Source organism: Mobula hypostoma, chromosome 6 (assembly GCF_963921235.1).
Source record: "Mobula hypostoma chromosome 6, sMobHyp1.1, whole genome shotgun sequence".
Classification (NCBI taxonomy): Eukaryota; Metazoa; Chordata; class Chondrichthyes; order Myliobatiformes; family Myliobatidae; genus Mobula; species Mobula hypostoma.
Genome location: NC_086102.1, coordinates 108,799,624 through 108,815,615, shown reverse-complemented (window position 1 = coordinate 108,815,615; position 15,992 = coordinate 108,799,624). Strand labels below are relative to the sequence as shown.

Genomic DNA, 15,992 nt, shown 5'->3' with positions numbered 1-15,992 from the left:
ACAGTGTTATGCTGAACCAATTAAATGAGTAATCAAATGGCCAGGTTCCTAAGGTTGTCATACCTGAGTTGGTACTGGGGATGAGCTCCCACTACCTATAAAGTGCTCCAAATGGTATGCGACTCTAACAGCCTCTGACAACCAAGTCCAACTGTTGGCTTCATGTGTGGCTTAGCTACTAGGCCCGGCGGAACTGTTTCTACTGACCAGAGAAGGGGCAAAGGTGGACCACTGGTGCCTCAAAACCAGTTGCTTTGGGCAGGTGGGGCTTGTCAGCCTTGAACAGCAGCCCACCTAGGGGAAAGAAAACTTTGATTTTAAGCATTGGCTACCTTGCGGCCATACTCAACCATGGGAAAGGCTTCGGGAGTAAACCTTGTGGAAGAAGTCTGGAGCTGGGGTCCCTAAAGTAAAGCAGTTTGATGTTGTTTTCAACTTCACTCTGGCAACCTCTGCGATGACACTGGTGCCAAGCTGCAGGAGAAAGATGGGAGATTTGATAGAGGTATACAAAATTATGAGGGGTATATATAGGGTAAATGCAAGCAGGCTTTTTCCACTGAGATCAGGCGAGACTAGAGCTAGAGGCCATGGGCAAAGGGTGAAAGGTGATGTACTCATGGGGTTCCTCTCTCAGAGGGGTGAGAGTGTGGAATGAGTTGCTAGCAGAAGTGATGGATGTGGGTTTAATGCAACATTTAGGTGAAGTTTGGATAAGTACATGGATGGGCACGAGTTCATGGGACTACACAGAATAACAGTTTGGCATGGGCAAGACAGGCCAAAGGGTTTGTTTCTGTGCGATAGTCCTCTATGACTATGAAGCTATCAGAGAACCTCTCTCTGTCCTTTCCCTCAGGTCTGACTCCTCCTCCTCCTCCAATCCTATCTCCTTCAGCATCCTCGCCCACCACCTCTTTCAGTCGCTCAGTGAAAGAGAGCGATCACACGCTGGGATTCATCTGACCGTAGCTCGGGGGTGGGCTGGGCTCTCTTCCTGTGATGCACTTACGCGCGAGGGATACGGTACAGGAGCTGGCAGCTGTGCCCAAGGCATTGGAGGCCGTGCATTCGTAGACCCCAACATCTGTTCTCGTGGTCTTCAGGATGGTCACCAGCTGCCGTCCATCGGCACTCGAGACGACCTTCACCCGCTCGTCGGACAGCAGGGGCTTCTGGTCTGAGGGAGAAATACAGGCGGAAGGACCATTAGGCTCAGGGCAGGATAGAGGGTCGGGAGGTGGAGGTGAAGGTGGGGGGAAGGTTGGGGAGCGAGGAGAGAGGTGGGAGAATGGGCGGAATATTGAGTTCAGAAGGGTAGATTGAAAGTGAGAGAGGGAATGAGGTGAGAGTGTTGGGGGCTCTGGGGAGTCAGGAGGAGAAGGACCAATGGATACAGGGAGAGAGATAGACAGACAGAGAGAAACAGTGAGACAAAGAGGGAGCTGGGTGAGGGGCCGAAGAAGAATGAGAGGAATTATGGAATACAGTACGTGGACCCAGAGAGAGTGGGGAAGGTTAGAGTGGAAGATAGGAATAGAGAATAGGAGAGAGATAGAGACGCAGGATGTGATATTGTGGTAACTGAGGGTGTAAGGATGACGTCAGGTTGGGGAGTTACATCAGGGTAATTCAGGATGACACGATGATGATTGAGGGTATGTCGAGGATATCATCGAGTTATGACAGAGTAAGGAAGGGTATGATATCATGCGTACTGTGGGTACAACAGTGACATCATGATGACTGCGATGCAGTATAACGTTGACAATGGGTGTGATATGATGACAATGGGCATGACATCATGGTGATTTGAGTGTGAAATCACAATGACTGCACTATGACATCACAGTGAATGGAGTGTGACATCACGGCAAGAGGAACGTGTAGGAATGTTACAGTGAAGCCCCCTGAACCAGGGACACTCACACCCCGACTGACCTTTCATCCAGGTGACGACAGGAGTTGGGCTCCCTGCTGGCAAACTGCACAGGGTGAGGGCGTCACCTTCCAGCAGCATCTGGTCCTTCAGTTTCACATGGAAGACGGGTGGGAAATCTGCAAAGATCATCAGGAGAGCCACTCAGTAACTCTAACCAACCACTGTGACAGGACACACAGAGAGGTGGACAGCATCCACACTCTAGCCTCCTCATTGCCATGGGCAAGACAGCACCACAAAATTACAGAACGGATAATAACATTCCCATTCCAGAAACATGAGAATCAGGGAGAGAAACATCAACTGAGCACAGAGTGAAGCTCCCTCTACACTGTCTCATCGCACCTCTGGGGCCAGACATAGAGCGAAACTCCCTCTACACTGTCCCATCACACACTCCCAGGGTTAGACACAGAGTGAAGCTCCCTCCACATTATCCCAACACACACCCCCAGGGTTAGGCACAGAGTGAAGCTCCCTCTACACTGTCCCATTACACACACTCCCAGGGTCAGACACAGAGTGAAGCTCCCTCTACACTGTCCCATCACACACTCCTGGGGTCAGACTCACAGTGAAGCTCCCTCTACACTGTCCCATCACACACCCCCGGGGTCAGACACAGAGTAAAGCTCCCTCTACACTGTCCCATTACACACACTCCCAGGGTCAGACACAGAGTGAAGCTCCCCCTGCACTGTCCCATCACACACTCCCGGGGTCAGGCACAGAGTGAAGGTTCCTATCGTCCTTCTTTCCGTACCGTCCCATCACATGTTTCCAGGGTGAAGGCAGCATGAATTAGACTTTGTCCCCACTTTCCCGATCTTCAGGAAGGGGGGATAAATTGGTCAGGGCTTCCTCACTGGTCTGTTCCTGGGACTGGCCAGCATGGCTATCCACAGAGCCAGGTAGTAGGTTATTGAACCAACTGGCTGCCCCTCTTCCAAGGACACGCTTGTGCCTGGGTGCCTCTGGATGGAAACAATGCAGCATCCAGTGGCTGTCTGGAGTCCTTCTAGGACCAGTTGGCATTGCAGGGGCTGGGGTGCAGTCTGAGCAAGGAACATAATATTAAATGCTTTATCATAAAAACACAAGATTCTGCAGATGCTGGGAATTCTGAGCAACGTACACAGAATGCTGGAGGAACTCAGCAGGTTTGGCAGCATCTACTGAGGGGAATAAACAGTCGATGTTTTGGGCTGAGACCCTTCATCAGGACTGGAAAGAAAGAGGGAAGGAGCCAGAATAAGCAAGTTGGCAGAGTGGAAGAAGTACAAGTCGCAGGTGATAGGTGAGACCAGATGAGGGTGAAGGGAGGTGGGTGGGGAATAGGGGATGAAGTAAGAAGCTGGGAGGTGATAGGTGGAAGAGGTAAAGGGCTGAAGAAGAAATCTGACAGGAATAGAGAGTGGACCATGCAAGAAAGTGAAGGAGGAGGGGAATCAGAGGGAGGTGAATACCTGATACTTTAAGTCAAAAATCAAACAAAAATTCCACACAAAATGGAGATAAAAAGGAAGGAAGTGTTTGATAAAGGTTTCGGTCATACCTGAGGCACTCCTATGATATACCGTCGAGACATCCTCAGCAGCTACGGCGAGCGAGATGTTGGGCTGTGATATTGCTTTATCCCTTCGCATTCGCGAGAATCCCCATCGGTCCCACCGGGACTTGCGTTCTCCGTGCACGGACGCTGTGTGAACGATCAGAGAGAAGCTTGTGAAGATTTGCTGACAGTAAATGACACCCTTTGACCTTGTGAACTTGGGAGACATCTCTCTGCAGCCCATGGTGTAGGTTCATGGAGGTACATGGCAGGGAAACAGGCCCTTCAGCCCAACATGTCGGTGCTGACCCACATTCTCATTTAAGCTGGTTCTGTTTGGCTCATATCCCTCTAAACCTTGAACCTGTCCAAATGTTGTTCATGTACCTGTCTCAACCACTTCTTCCAGAAATTCGGAGCATGAGAGCATGAGATTGTGAGACACAGGAGCAGAATTAGGCCATTTGGTCATCAAGTCTGCTCTGCCTTTTCAATTGGTCCAGAGCCATCAAACATTCCTTTCATTCTAGAGGAGGTTTACCAAAATGATTCCAGGAATGAAAGGGTTAAAGTATGAAGATTGTTTGATGACTCTGGGCCTGTACTCACTGGAGTTTAGGAGAATGAGGGGGGGATCTCATTGAAACATATCGAATACAGAAAAGCCGATACAGAGTGAATGTCGAAAGGATGTTTTGTATAGTGGGAGCCTAGGACTAGAGGGCGCTGCCTCAGAATAGAAGAACGTCCCTTTAGAACAGAGATGAGGAATTTCTTTAGCCAGAGGGTGGTAACTCTGTGGAATTCATTGCCACAGACAGCTGTGAGGCCAAGTCACTGTGTGCATTTGAAGCGAATGTTGATAGGTTCTTGATTATTAAGGGTGTCCAAAGGTTACAGGAAGAAGGCAAGAGAATACGGTTGAAAGGGAAAATAAATCAGCCATGATCAAATGGCAGAACAGACTAAATGGGCTGAATGGTCTAATTCTGCTCCTGTCCTTTGGTCTTATGGTCTAGCTGGAGTAGCCGGGAAGTGAGCAGTGGGCATGTGGGACCAGCAGTTTGCCACATTCATATGTACCTCGTAACATACAGTGAAATGTGTCCATAAGACCATTGGGCATATGAGCAGAATTAGGCCATTTGGCCCATTGAGTCTGCTCCACCGTTTGATCATGAGTGATTTTTTTTATCCCTCTCAGCCCCATTCTCCTTCTCCCTGTAACCGTTGATGCCACTACTAATCAAGAAACTATCAACCTCGGCTCTAAATACTTGGCCTCTACATCCATCTGTGGCAATGAATTCTACAATTCCAAAGTTCGAAGTACATTTCGCCACCCTCTAGCTAAGGAAATCCCTCCTCATCTCTGCTCAAAAAGAACGTCCCTCTATACTGAGGCTGTGCCCTCTGGTCCTAGATCCTCCCACTATAAAAGCATCTTCTGCTCATACACTTTATCCAGACCTTTCAATATTTCACAAGTTTCAATGAGATCCCCCTCTCCTTTCTTCTAAATTCCAGCGAGTACAGGCCCAAAGATTTCAAGCACTTTTTATGGTGAATTTGTGGAATTGCTGCAGAGCTGGTGGAGTCGTTGAGGAAGCCGCTGGCATATGGAGCTAGCGAAGGGCTTGCTTACCTCTCTCCTGCTTGGCAGACAAGCTGACATCCGACTGCAGGGACTCGGAGGAGGGTGCGGAGTGGGTTTGCGCGGCCAGCTGGTTCTGAGGGACGCCCACCTTCTTCAGCGAGCCTGCCTCTGAGGTTGAGCGTCTCAGCAGGGACAGGAAGGGCCGCTTGCCTTCCTTGGCCTGGCGCTGGACAGGGGGATCAGCTCGTGCGGGGGTCTCCTGCACCCTCTCCTCTGACTGGCTACGGGCGAAGCGCAGGGAGATGCCCGTTAATGTCGACTCAATCTTCCTCCGCATGGTCATCCCTGGTGAGCTCTTGGCCTGCTTCCGGAGCCCCTCGGGATCATGGTGCTCCCCTGCTGACTCCTCCCTCTGCATCCCGCTGCCTTTCCCCGCAGGCTGGGATGGCTTGGTTAGGACACCTGCCCTCAGCTTCTCCTCCTTGTTGTCACCCTTCAGCCGCAGTGACAGCTTTCTGATGAAGCCGGGGTCCTTCGAGGCTTCTGGAAGGCATTGTTCAGACCTGGACCTGTACAGGAAGGAGACAAAGAGCATAGTGACAAGGTGTCACAAGTTTCTATAGATGCACGTTGAAGAGTATCCTGACTGGTTGCATCATGGCCTGGTAGGGAAATACCAACATCCAAGAACAGAAAAAACTACAAAACGTAGTGGATACAGCCCAGTTCATCACAGCTAAAGCCCTCCCCACCATTGAGCACATTTACAAGGAGTGCTGTCATAGGAATTTGTTGGCACGCGGCCAAGTGGTTAAGGCGTTCGTCTAGTGATCTGAAGGTCGCTAGTTTGAGCCTTGGCTGAGGCAGCGTGTGTGTCCTTGAGCAAGGCACTTAACCACACATTGTTCTGCGATGACACCGGTGCCAAGCTGTATGGGTCCTAATGCCCTTCCGTTGGCCAACATGGGTGTTGTGGAGAGGGGAGACTTGCAGCATGGGCAACTGCCAGTCTTCCATACAACCTTGCCCAGGCCTGTGCCCTGGAAATCTTCCAAGGCGCAAATCCATGGTCTCATGAGACTAACGGATGCCTACAAATGTCATCATCCATCATCAAGGAGCCCCACCATCTAGTGTATGCTCTATTCTCACTGCAGCTGTCAGGCCGGAACTACAGGAGCCTTAGGTCCTGTACCACCAGGTTCAGGTACAGTGATTACCCCTCAACCATCAGGTCCTGAACCAGCATGGATAACTTCATTCACACCAACACTGAACTGATTCCACAATCTGTGGACTCACTTTCAAGGACTCGTTCTCAATATCATTTAATGCTTATTTATTTATTAATTTTTTCGAATTTTTACAGCTCATCTTCTTTTGCACATTCGTTGTTTGCCCAACTTTGTTTGCATAGAGTTTTGCATTGATTGTATTGTGTCTCTTTGTATCTACTGTGAATGCCCGCAAGAAGACGAATCTCAGGGTAGCATATGGTGATATAAAGGTACTTTAATAATGAATTTACTTTGAACTTTGAACAAAGCAAAGCTGGTCATTCACTTCAGGAAGTGGGTTGGTGCACATGCATTAATGGTGTTGAGGTTCAGAGGTCTGAGAGTGAACATCACCAACTTGGTCCAACCAGACAGACTTCACAGCCAGGAAAGCCCACCATCGCCTCTACTTCCTCAGGAGACTCAAGAAATTTGGCAACATCCTGTTGACCCTTATGAATTTTTATTGACACCAGAGAGCACATCCTATCTGGATGCATTAAAGTTCAAAGTTGATTATCAAAATACATATATGTCAGCATATACAACCCTGAGATGCTTTTTTTTTGCTGGCATACTCAAAACAATCTATAGAATACCTACTTTAGCAGAATCACTGAAAGACCGCACCAACGCGGGTGGTCAACCAGAGTGCAAACGACAACAAACTGTATAAGATGAAAAAAAAATAATAATGAATATTGAGAACATGAGATGAAGAGTGTTTGAAAGTGAGCCCATTAGCTGTGGTAACATTTCAATGATGGGGCAAGTGAATTTGAGAGAAGCCCCTTTGGTTCAAGAGTCTGATGGTTGAGGGGTAGTAACTGTCGCCGAACCCGGTGGTGCCAGTCCTGAGGCTCCTGTACCTCCTTCCTAATGGCAGCGGCAAGAAGAGAGCATGTCTTGTGTGGTGGTGGGGGTGGGGGTGGGGGTCCTTGAGGATGGATGCTGCTTTCCTGCAGCAGCGTTTTGTGTAGATGTGGTCAATCGTGGGGAAGTCTTTACCCGTGACGGACTGGGCCGTATCCACTACATTTTGTAGGATTTTCTGTTCAGGGGCTTTGGTGTTTTCATACAGGCTGTGATGCAGCCGGTCAATATATTCTCCTAGATAGTAGTTTGTCAAAGTTTTAGATGTCATGCTGAATCTTCGCAATCTCCTAAGGAAGTGGAGGTAGTGCTGTGCTTTCCTTGTAATTGACCTCCAGTGCAACTGCTCTGTCTGTGAGCCTAATAAACTGCAGAGAGCCCGTCTCAGAAACCAGCCTCCCCTGCATAGACTCTGTCCATACTTCATGCTACCTCCGTAAAGCAGCTAGCCTAATCAAAGACCCCACCCACCCCAAGTGTTCTCTCTTCTCTCCCACTGAGCAGAAGATGCAAAAACCTGAAAGCACGTCCCACCAGACTCAGGGACAGCTTCTATCCCACAGTTATAAGACTCTTGAATGGTCCCTAGTATAATCAGATGGATTATTGACCTCACAATCCTCCTCATTATGACCTTGTACCTTATTGTTTACCCGCACTGCACTTTCTCTGTAGCTGTTACACTTTATTCTGCATTGCTATTGTTTTGCCTTGTTCCACCTCGATCTACCTCAGATGACTTGACCTGTCCTCGGGCTGGGGGCGTGTCTGTGAGTGTGAATGGGTGGGTGGGAAAAGAGGCTTGTTTTGCCGTTGCCTTGGTTTGTTCTGCTGAGTATTGTTGGCACGCTATGTTGGCACCAGATTGTGTGGCCCTTCTTGATGTACACATGATAAATCCAAACCTGAAACCTGAAATTCTGTACAAACAGAATGCAAGGCAAGCTTTTCATTGTGTCTTGGCGTACAGGGACAATAATAAGACCATAAGACAAAGGAGTAGAATTAAGCCGCTCAGCCCATCGAGTCTGCCCTGCAACTCCAATACCCGATAAACCCACATGAGTACCAATAAAGAAGTAATCTGTATAAACAGTATGCAAGACAAGCTTTTCATTATATCTTGGTAGATTTGACAATAATAAACCAATACCAATAATGTATTGATCTGTATGAATTGCACACAAGTCAAGTTTTTCACTGTAGATTGCTAAATTCTGTCAATACCTGCTCTCCCGTTGGTCTGCCAGGGGCTCCTGGGCCTTAACCAGCTGCAAGGGCTCACCCCCGGCCCCAGGCCTGTACATTGCGTCCCTGGCTTCGGTTAGTCGTTCCACCTTCTCCTCCGATTTGGGCCTCATCAGGTGCTTCAGGCTTCGGCTGAGGGACGATTCCTTGCTCCTCTTGAATCGCGCCTCAAACACTTCCTCAGACTCGATGTTTTCAATGTTCAGGCACTGGGCCACGCTGGATGCCTTGGCCTTGACCGGGCGACCCTCCCTGGTTGCATCCTCAGGGCCTCCTGAGATCTCCTCCCGGGATCTGGACACCATACCTAGGCTGCTCTCCAGATCTGTTGTGCGGAAGCCCGGAGGTGGAGTGATGGGTTCCAGCATGAGGGGAGAGGAGGGGGGCTCATCTGTGATGGGGGGTATGAGCTGTGGCCGAGCCTGGTATAAAGGCTTGGGTATGGCCTGAGGTAATAGTTCTGGTCTGGCCTGGGATAAGGCTGCCTCAGGTTTGGCCTGGGATAAAGGTTCAGGCCTCACCTGAGGTAATGGTTCAGGTTTGGCCTGAGATAAAGTTACTGTGGGTTGAGCCTGGTTTAAGAGAGGCTCAGGTTGTGCCTGGGGTAAAGACTCGGGCTGGGCCTGATGAGATGGTTCAAGTCTAGCTTGGGATAAAGTTACTGTGAGCTGGGTCTGAGCTAAAGGAGGCTCAGAATAGGCCTGGGGCAATGGTTCAGGGTGGCCCTGAATTAATGGTTCGGGACCAGCCTGAAGTAAGGGAGGCTCAGGGGACAGGTTGCTGTGGGTGACCACTGCAGTCTTTCCGATCATTACCCTGGTGCAGGGTCCATCGGCCTCAGGTGTCCCAGGTGCTGCCTGGGCCTGAGGCCCCGGAGGCCTGGGTGCTCTGGGTGGGGCAATGGGCCCGGCAGGTGACTCACTCAGGGCTGAGAGTGATGGCGACTCCCTGAGCGGGAACCGGGGCTCTGGGCTGGGGGTCCGTGTTGCACTGGATCTCAGGGGGATCTCCAATGGAGCTCCTATCCGCCGGTGCAGGGAGGGGGGCTCGGCCTGTGAGAAGGAGGCTGTCTTGCGCAGTGATCGGCGTTCAGGCTCCTCCGGCCCTGGGGCTGTCTCACTGGAGGCAGCCCGCGCCAGCCGTGGAGGCTGTGGTCTGGGAGGCCTTGGGGCTTGGCGCTCAATGGTGGTACTCTGCAGTGGCGATGGCCCTGGAGGTCCGGACTCGCCATCAGGTAGGCCCAGGCGCTCCAGCAGTGGCCCGCGTAGGCCACTCATCCTGCCATCCACTGAGCCCGCCCTCAACAGCCGCTGCCGCAGCAGCTCTAGCTTCAGACTGTAGTCCTCTGTGCCTGGTGCTCCCCGCCGCCTACCACCCACCTCCTCAGGCCTACGGGCTCCAGGGCTTGGGCTCCTTCGTGGCAGCTCCATAGACATTGACTTCTTCAGGGCCCCGGCCACTGGAGATGGAGGCTGCCTGCCCGGCCCGGCCTCTGAGCTGCCCAACCCAGACCCCAGCAGGGCCAAGGCTGAGTCGGCTGAGCTGCCACGTCGGAACTCGCCCCTTCGACGCTGAGAGGGCCGCTCCGGGGCCTCAGCACTGAGGCCCAGGCCTGGCCTCGCCCGTGGCTCCTGCTCCGAGGGGGAGATGAGGACTGCAGGCGTGGCCTCAGGTCCGGTCTGGCCAACCGTGTCTTGGCTTGCCTCCCCCTCACTGATTCGGGCCTGTGAGATTCGCTCCTCCCCTGTGGCAATGGCTGGGCTCCCCTCCTCCTGTTCTGGACTGCGGAGACAGCGCAGGGGTGTCCGGGATATCGTAGGCTCCACTGGAATTGGCACAGGGACAGGCAAGAGTGGTGGCAGCTCATCCACTTCATCTGAATCTGAGGAAGAAGAGAGGCGTGGCTCCCGCAGCTGGCGGGGCAGGCCGAGGCTGCCGGGGCCCAACAGGTCAGCCAGCAGCTCAGGGATGGACCGAACTACCATTGAGGACTTGTAGCTGATGAGGGAGCGCTGGGGAAAGGAACACAGGGATGGGTGTTAGAGCTCAGCCCAGAAGACCCTATCCCACTGGATCCTGTCCATTCAGAACCTGACTCACCAGATTTTGTCCCATCAGAACCTGCTTTGCCACACCCTGTCCCACCAGACTCTTTCTTATCAGACCCCGTCCCACCACACCATCCCACAAGCTCACGGCCCATTGGATCCCAACCCATCAGGACCTGTCCCACCAGACCCTCTCTTACCAGACAGAGTCTTATCAGACCCTGTCCCACCAGATACAGTCCCACTAATTACTACCCTTCCACACACTGTCCCACCAGATCTTGTCCTACCAGACACAGTCTCATCAGACCCTGTCCGATCAGGACCTGTCCCACCAGATACAGTCCCATCAGACCCTGTCCCACCAATTACTATCCTTCCACACCCTGCCCCACCAGACCCTATGACACCATATCCTGGCCCTGACCACTAGTCACCAGGCTGCACTTTGGCTTTGGTGTTTGAGATGCCCTATTCTCTCCCTAGTTGCAGAATACAGAAAGAACACAGGCTCTTCAGCCCATGATGTCGTGCCAACCTTATAACCTACTCTAAGATTAATCTAACCCTTCCCTCCTACATAGCCCTCCATTTTGCTATCATCAGGGTGTCATATGAGAACATAAAATATAGGTGCAGAATCAGGCCATTTGGCCCATCGAGTCTGCTTGGCCATTCCATTATCACCGATCTATTATCGCTCACAATCCCATTCTCCTGCCTTCTCCTCAATCACCTTGGCCGCCCTTAACTTTAACGTATTTAAGAGTTTCTCAAATGTCCTTATGTATCTGCCTCTACCAGCACCCTGGCAGCACGTTTCAGACATCCACCACTTTCTGTGTAAGAAAAACTTACCACTGACATCCCCCTATACCAACCCCCAATCACCTTTAAAATTACGTCCCCTTGTGTTAGCCATTTCTACTCTGGGAAAAAGTCTCTGGCAGTCCACTCTCTCTATACCCCTTAATATTTCGTACACCTCTATCAAGTCGCCTCTCATCCTCCTTCACTCCACAGAGAAAAGCCCCAGTTCACTCAGCCTATCCTCATAAGACATGAGGTGACATGGTACCATAGTGGTTAACATAACACTATTATCATGCCCCCAACTGGGGATCAATTCCTGCTGCTGTCTGTGAGGAGTTTGTCTATTCTCCCCGAGACCATGTAAGTTTCCTTCCACATTCCAAAGATGTACAGGTTAATTCGTCACACGGGTGTAATTGGGCAGTGTGGGCTCATTGGGCCAGAAGGGCCTGTCAATGTACTATATCTGTAAATAGATATTTTTTAATTGCATTTGACATGCTCTCTAATCCAGGCAGCATCCTGGTTAATCTCCTCTGCATCCGCTCTAAAAGTTCCATATCCTTCCTATAATGAGTTGATCAGAAATGAACACAATACTCCAAGCAACTCACACAAATGCTGGAGGAACTCAGCAGGTCTGACAGTATCTATGGAGAGAGTAAACAGTCGATGATTCACGCTGAGACCCTTCATCAAAATTTCTTGTGTTTGTGACAATACTCCAAGTGTGGTCTAACCGAAGTTTTATAGAGCTGTAATGTTACCTTGTGACTCTTGAACTCAACCCCGTCCCGCATTAATGAAGGCCAACACACAATAAGCTTTCTTAATTCTTTGAATTTGTCTCAATTTTCAGTCAAAGCTGGTTGATGCCCTCTTTTTGTCCTCTGAATACCTTCTTGAGGTACATGAAGGAGCAGCGATCTTAACCGCCAAGGTACTGAGACAGGGTCTACTAGGCTTCCACACACAGCTCACCTGCCACTTCCTTCGGGACACCAGCGCCTTCAGATTGTCCGTGCTGATCACATTCCCACTCACCATGCAGGTACTCTGGAAAACAGAAGAAGATGGACCTGAGTCATAGGGAAAGGTGGAATATTTCCTGGAGCATGGGAAAATGATGGGAGATTTGGTAGAGGTATACAAAATTATGAGGGGTGTAGATGGGGCAAATGCAAGCAAGTTTTTTTCCACTGAGGTTGTGTGAAATGAGAACTAGAAGTCATGGGTCAAGGGTAAAGGTGAAATAATAAAGGGGAACCTGAAAGGGAACTCCTCTCACTCAGAGGGTGGTGCGAGTGTGGAACAAACTGCCAGTGGAAGTGGTGCATGTGGGTTCCATTGCAACTTTTAAGAGAAGCTTGGATGGATGTTAGGGGTATATGTTATGTTTTCTAACTTCAAAATATTAAACCAATTAAAGGAACAACATGGGAGTCTGAAATGCAGGCAAAGCTTTGAGTTTACTTTCAAGTGAGGCACGCACATATCATGTGGCAGTGTGATGATGTATGCAATTAACGCACATTTACATATAGCCTGTAATTAATTATTTAAACAAACAGGAATGCTTAATCAAACTATATATATAGGTTAAGTATTCTTTGTGTGTGTGTGTGTATGTGTATATATGTGTGTGTATGCATGTGTGTGTGTATATATATATATATATATATATATATATATATACATACACACACACCAGATTACTCAGATGGAATTGAAATATTAAATACGCAACAGTATGAACGGCTATGGTCCGGGTGCAGGTCGATGGGACTAGGTAGAGTAACAGTTCAGCAGGAGGGCCCTGCCTCTGTGCTGTAGTGCTGGCTGTCCACTCTATCTGTGCCTCTCATAATCTTATAAACCTCTATCAGATCTCTCCTCAGCCTCTGCCGCTCCAGAGAAAACAACCCAAGTTTGTCCAACCTCTCGTTGTAGCACGTGCCATCTAATCCAGGTAGCATGCTGATAAACTTCCTCTGCACCCTATGAGAAGCCTCCTCTTCCTTCCTGTGATGGTGTGACCAGAACTGACCATTAATGTTTTACTCCTTCATGGTCTTGTATAATTTATATTGTATGTGTTGTCCGTATCAATGAGTCTGTGATATTGCTGTTGAACTTTTTCATTGTACCAATACCTCACTGTATTTGTACACATGACAAAAACTCAACATGAATATTATTGCCAGTTCTTTTTTTGCAGGACTGATGAAGGGTCTCGGCCCGAAACGTTGACTGTACTCTTTTCCATAGATGCTGCCCGGCCTGCTGAGTTCCTCCAGCATTTTGTGTGTGTTCCTTGGATTTCCTGCATCTGCAGATTTTCTCTTGTTTGTGATACTACTGCATATTTCTTTGTGTCCTTAAGAGGTAGGAAGAGGACATTTGGCCCATCAAGTCTATTCCAGCCTGCATTTCCAACAATGTTTCCCTGTACCACAAACAAGAGAAAATCTGCAGCTGCTGAAAATCCAAGCAACACACACAAAATGCTGGAGGAACTCAGTAGGCCAGGCAGCATCCATGGAAAAGAGTACAGTTGATGTTTCGGGCCAAGACCCTTCATTAGGACTGGAAAAAAAGATGAGAAGACAGAGTAAGAAGGTGGAGGGAGTGAAGAAAGAAATACAAGGTAGTAGGTGATAGGTGAAACCAGGAGAGGGGGAGGGATGAAGTAAAGAGCTGGGAAGTCGACTGGTGAAAGAGATAAAGGGCTGGAGAAGGGGGAATCTGATAGGAGAGGGCAGAACCATGGAAGAAAGGGAAGGGGAAGGAGCACCAGAGGGAGGTGATGGGCAGGTAAGGAGATGAGGTGAGAGAGGGAAATGTGAATCAGAATGGTGAAGAGGGGGATTAATTACCATAAGTCTGAAAAATCAATGCTCATGCTATCAGGTTGGAGACTACCCAGATGGAATATAAGGTGTTGTTCCTCCAACCTGAGTGTGCTTCCCCGTGTTTTGCCACATTCCCATCAAGTCCCCACCCCCAGAGTCTACCCCTCACCCATACAACGGGAGAGTTTTACAGTTGTCAGTCGGCGTGTGGGAGGGGGGAGCTCAGTACCACCGCTGCAGAGACAGGGCTCTGAGAAAAGGTAAGGTACCTTCGGCAAGGATACTCACCGAAAACCATGCGTGCTGGAGGCAGTCCTCTACAGACGGCCGGCTGCAAATAAGCACAGGACAGAGTGAGAGTGTACCCAGACACAGGGTGAGAGAGACAAGACCCAGGGACCTCATCCCCATTTTTCTGATCCAAGCTGCAGAGAGTAGTGGGTTCTGCCCAATACATCATGGGCACATCCTTGCAATCACTGGTGGTATCAACAGGAGGTGTCGCCATCTTCGAAGTTCCCCACCATCCAGGCAACGCCTTCTCTCAGCTATCATCAGGCAGGAGGTACAGAAGCCTTAAGTCTCACACCACCAGGTTCAAGAATAGTTACCTCCCTTCAACCATTTGCTTCCTGAACCAACCAGGCACAACCCTAATCACTACAGCTTAGCAACACTGTTACCAGTACTGAGGGAGAATCACACAGTGGGAGGGGCAGTTCTGAGAGAGCATCACACTGTGGGAGGGTTGATACTGAGAGAGGGTAACACTGTGGGAGGGGCGGTTCCGAGGGAGGGTCACTTTGTGGGAGGGGTGGTTCCAAGGGAGGGTCACACTGTGGGGGGGGGGTAATAATGGGGGCAGTGTCACAATAATCCAAGTGTGGTCTAACTGAAGTTCTATAGAGTTGCAACATTACCTCGTGGCTCTTGAACTCAATCCCCCATCTCAAGAAGGCCAACCTTATACCTTCCTTACTGCCCTATGAACTTGCAAGGCAACTTTGAGGGATCTATGGATTTGGCCCCAAATACCTCTATTTTTCCACGCTAATAAGATTCCTGCCATTAACCCTGTATTCTGTTTTCAAGTTTGACCTTTCACAGTGGCACTTCACACTTTTCTGGTTTGAACTCCATCTGCCACTTCACAGCCCAGTTCTGCAGCCTGTCAATGTCCCAGTGCAACCTGCCACAACCCTCCACACTATCCACAACTCCACTAACTGTTTCATCTACAAAATTACTAACCCATCCATCCACTTCCTCATCCAAGTTATTCAAGTTATTTATAATAATCACAAAGAGCACGGGTACCAGAACCAAAGTTTCTTCTATCGTTTTGACTAGATGGCTTTGGTGTTTAGTAACAATGAGCTACTGACTTCTATTCTGTGTTTATTGCTACAATTTGTAACAGTGTTGTAAGTTAAAACATTGACAATGTAAATATATTGAAGCTCTAAAATGTTTCAAAGTAGAGGTTGTGGTATGTTTATTATTTGGAAAAATTATGGATTATTTCACAATTAGCATAATTTCAAAATTATATTAACATTATATAAAAGAAAATTCCAGCTGCACAACGACAAAGGCTATGTGTGCAGTAGCACTTCAGTTACTATGCAACCATGCAGCTTAGAGGAAACAGTGCATAGTACAGATCCCTACAGAACACTACTAGTCACCAATTTCCATGCGGAAAATGCTCCATCTACTACCACCCTCTTCCTTTTGTGGACAAGCCAATTCTGAATTAATGCAGCTGAGGGTCCCTGGATCCCATGCCT

The 15,992-nt window shown here is 49.3% G+C and overlaps 1 protein-coding gene across 8 annotated transcripts in view; it reads right to left on the bottom strand.

The window, feature by feature from the left end:
• The window catches only part of spega (striated muscle enriched protein kinase a), a 376,412-nt gene that overhangs the window by 41,970 nt on the left and 318,450 nt on the right, over positions 1-15,992 (bottom strand). For all 8 annotated transcript variants that reach the window (XM_063051419.1, XM_063051422.1, XM_063051421.1 and 5 more), the window contains 7 exons: positions 14,491-14,533; positions 12,332-12,406; positions 8,469-10,501; positions 5,140-5,660; positions 3,498-3,641; positions 1,942-2,058; positions 1,013-1,180 (listed from right to left, as the gene is read on the bottom strand). In XM_063051419.1, coding sequence (XP_062907489.1) covers positions 1,013-1,180; positions 1,942-2,058; positions 3,498-3,641; positions 5,140-5,660; positions 8,469-10,501; positions 12,332-12,406; positions 14,491-14,533 — 3,101 coding nt within the window. The remainder of the gene's footprint in view (positions 1-1,012; positions 1,181-1,941; positions 2,059-3,497; positions 3,642-5,139; positions 5,661-8,468; positions 10,502-12,331; positions 12,407-14,490; positions 14,534-15,992) is intronic.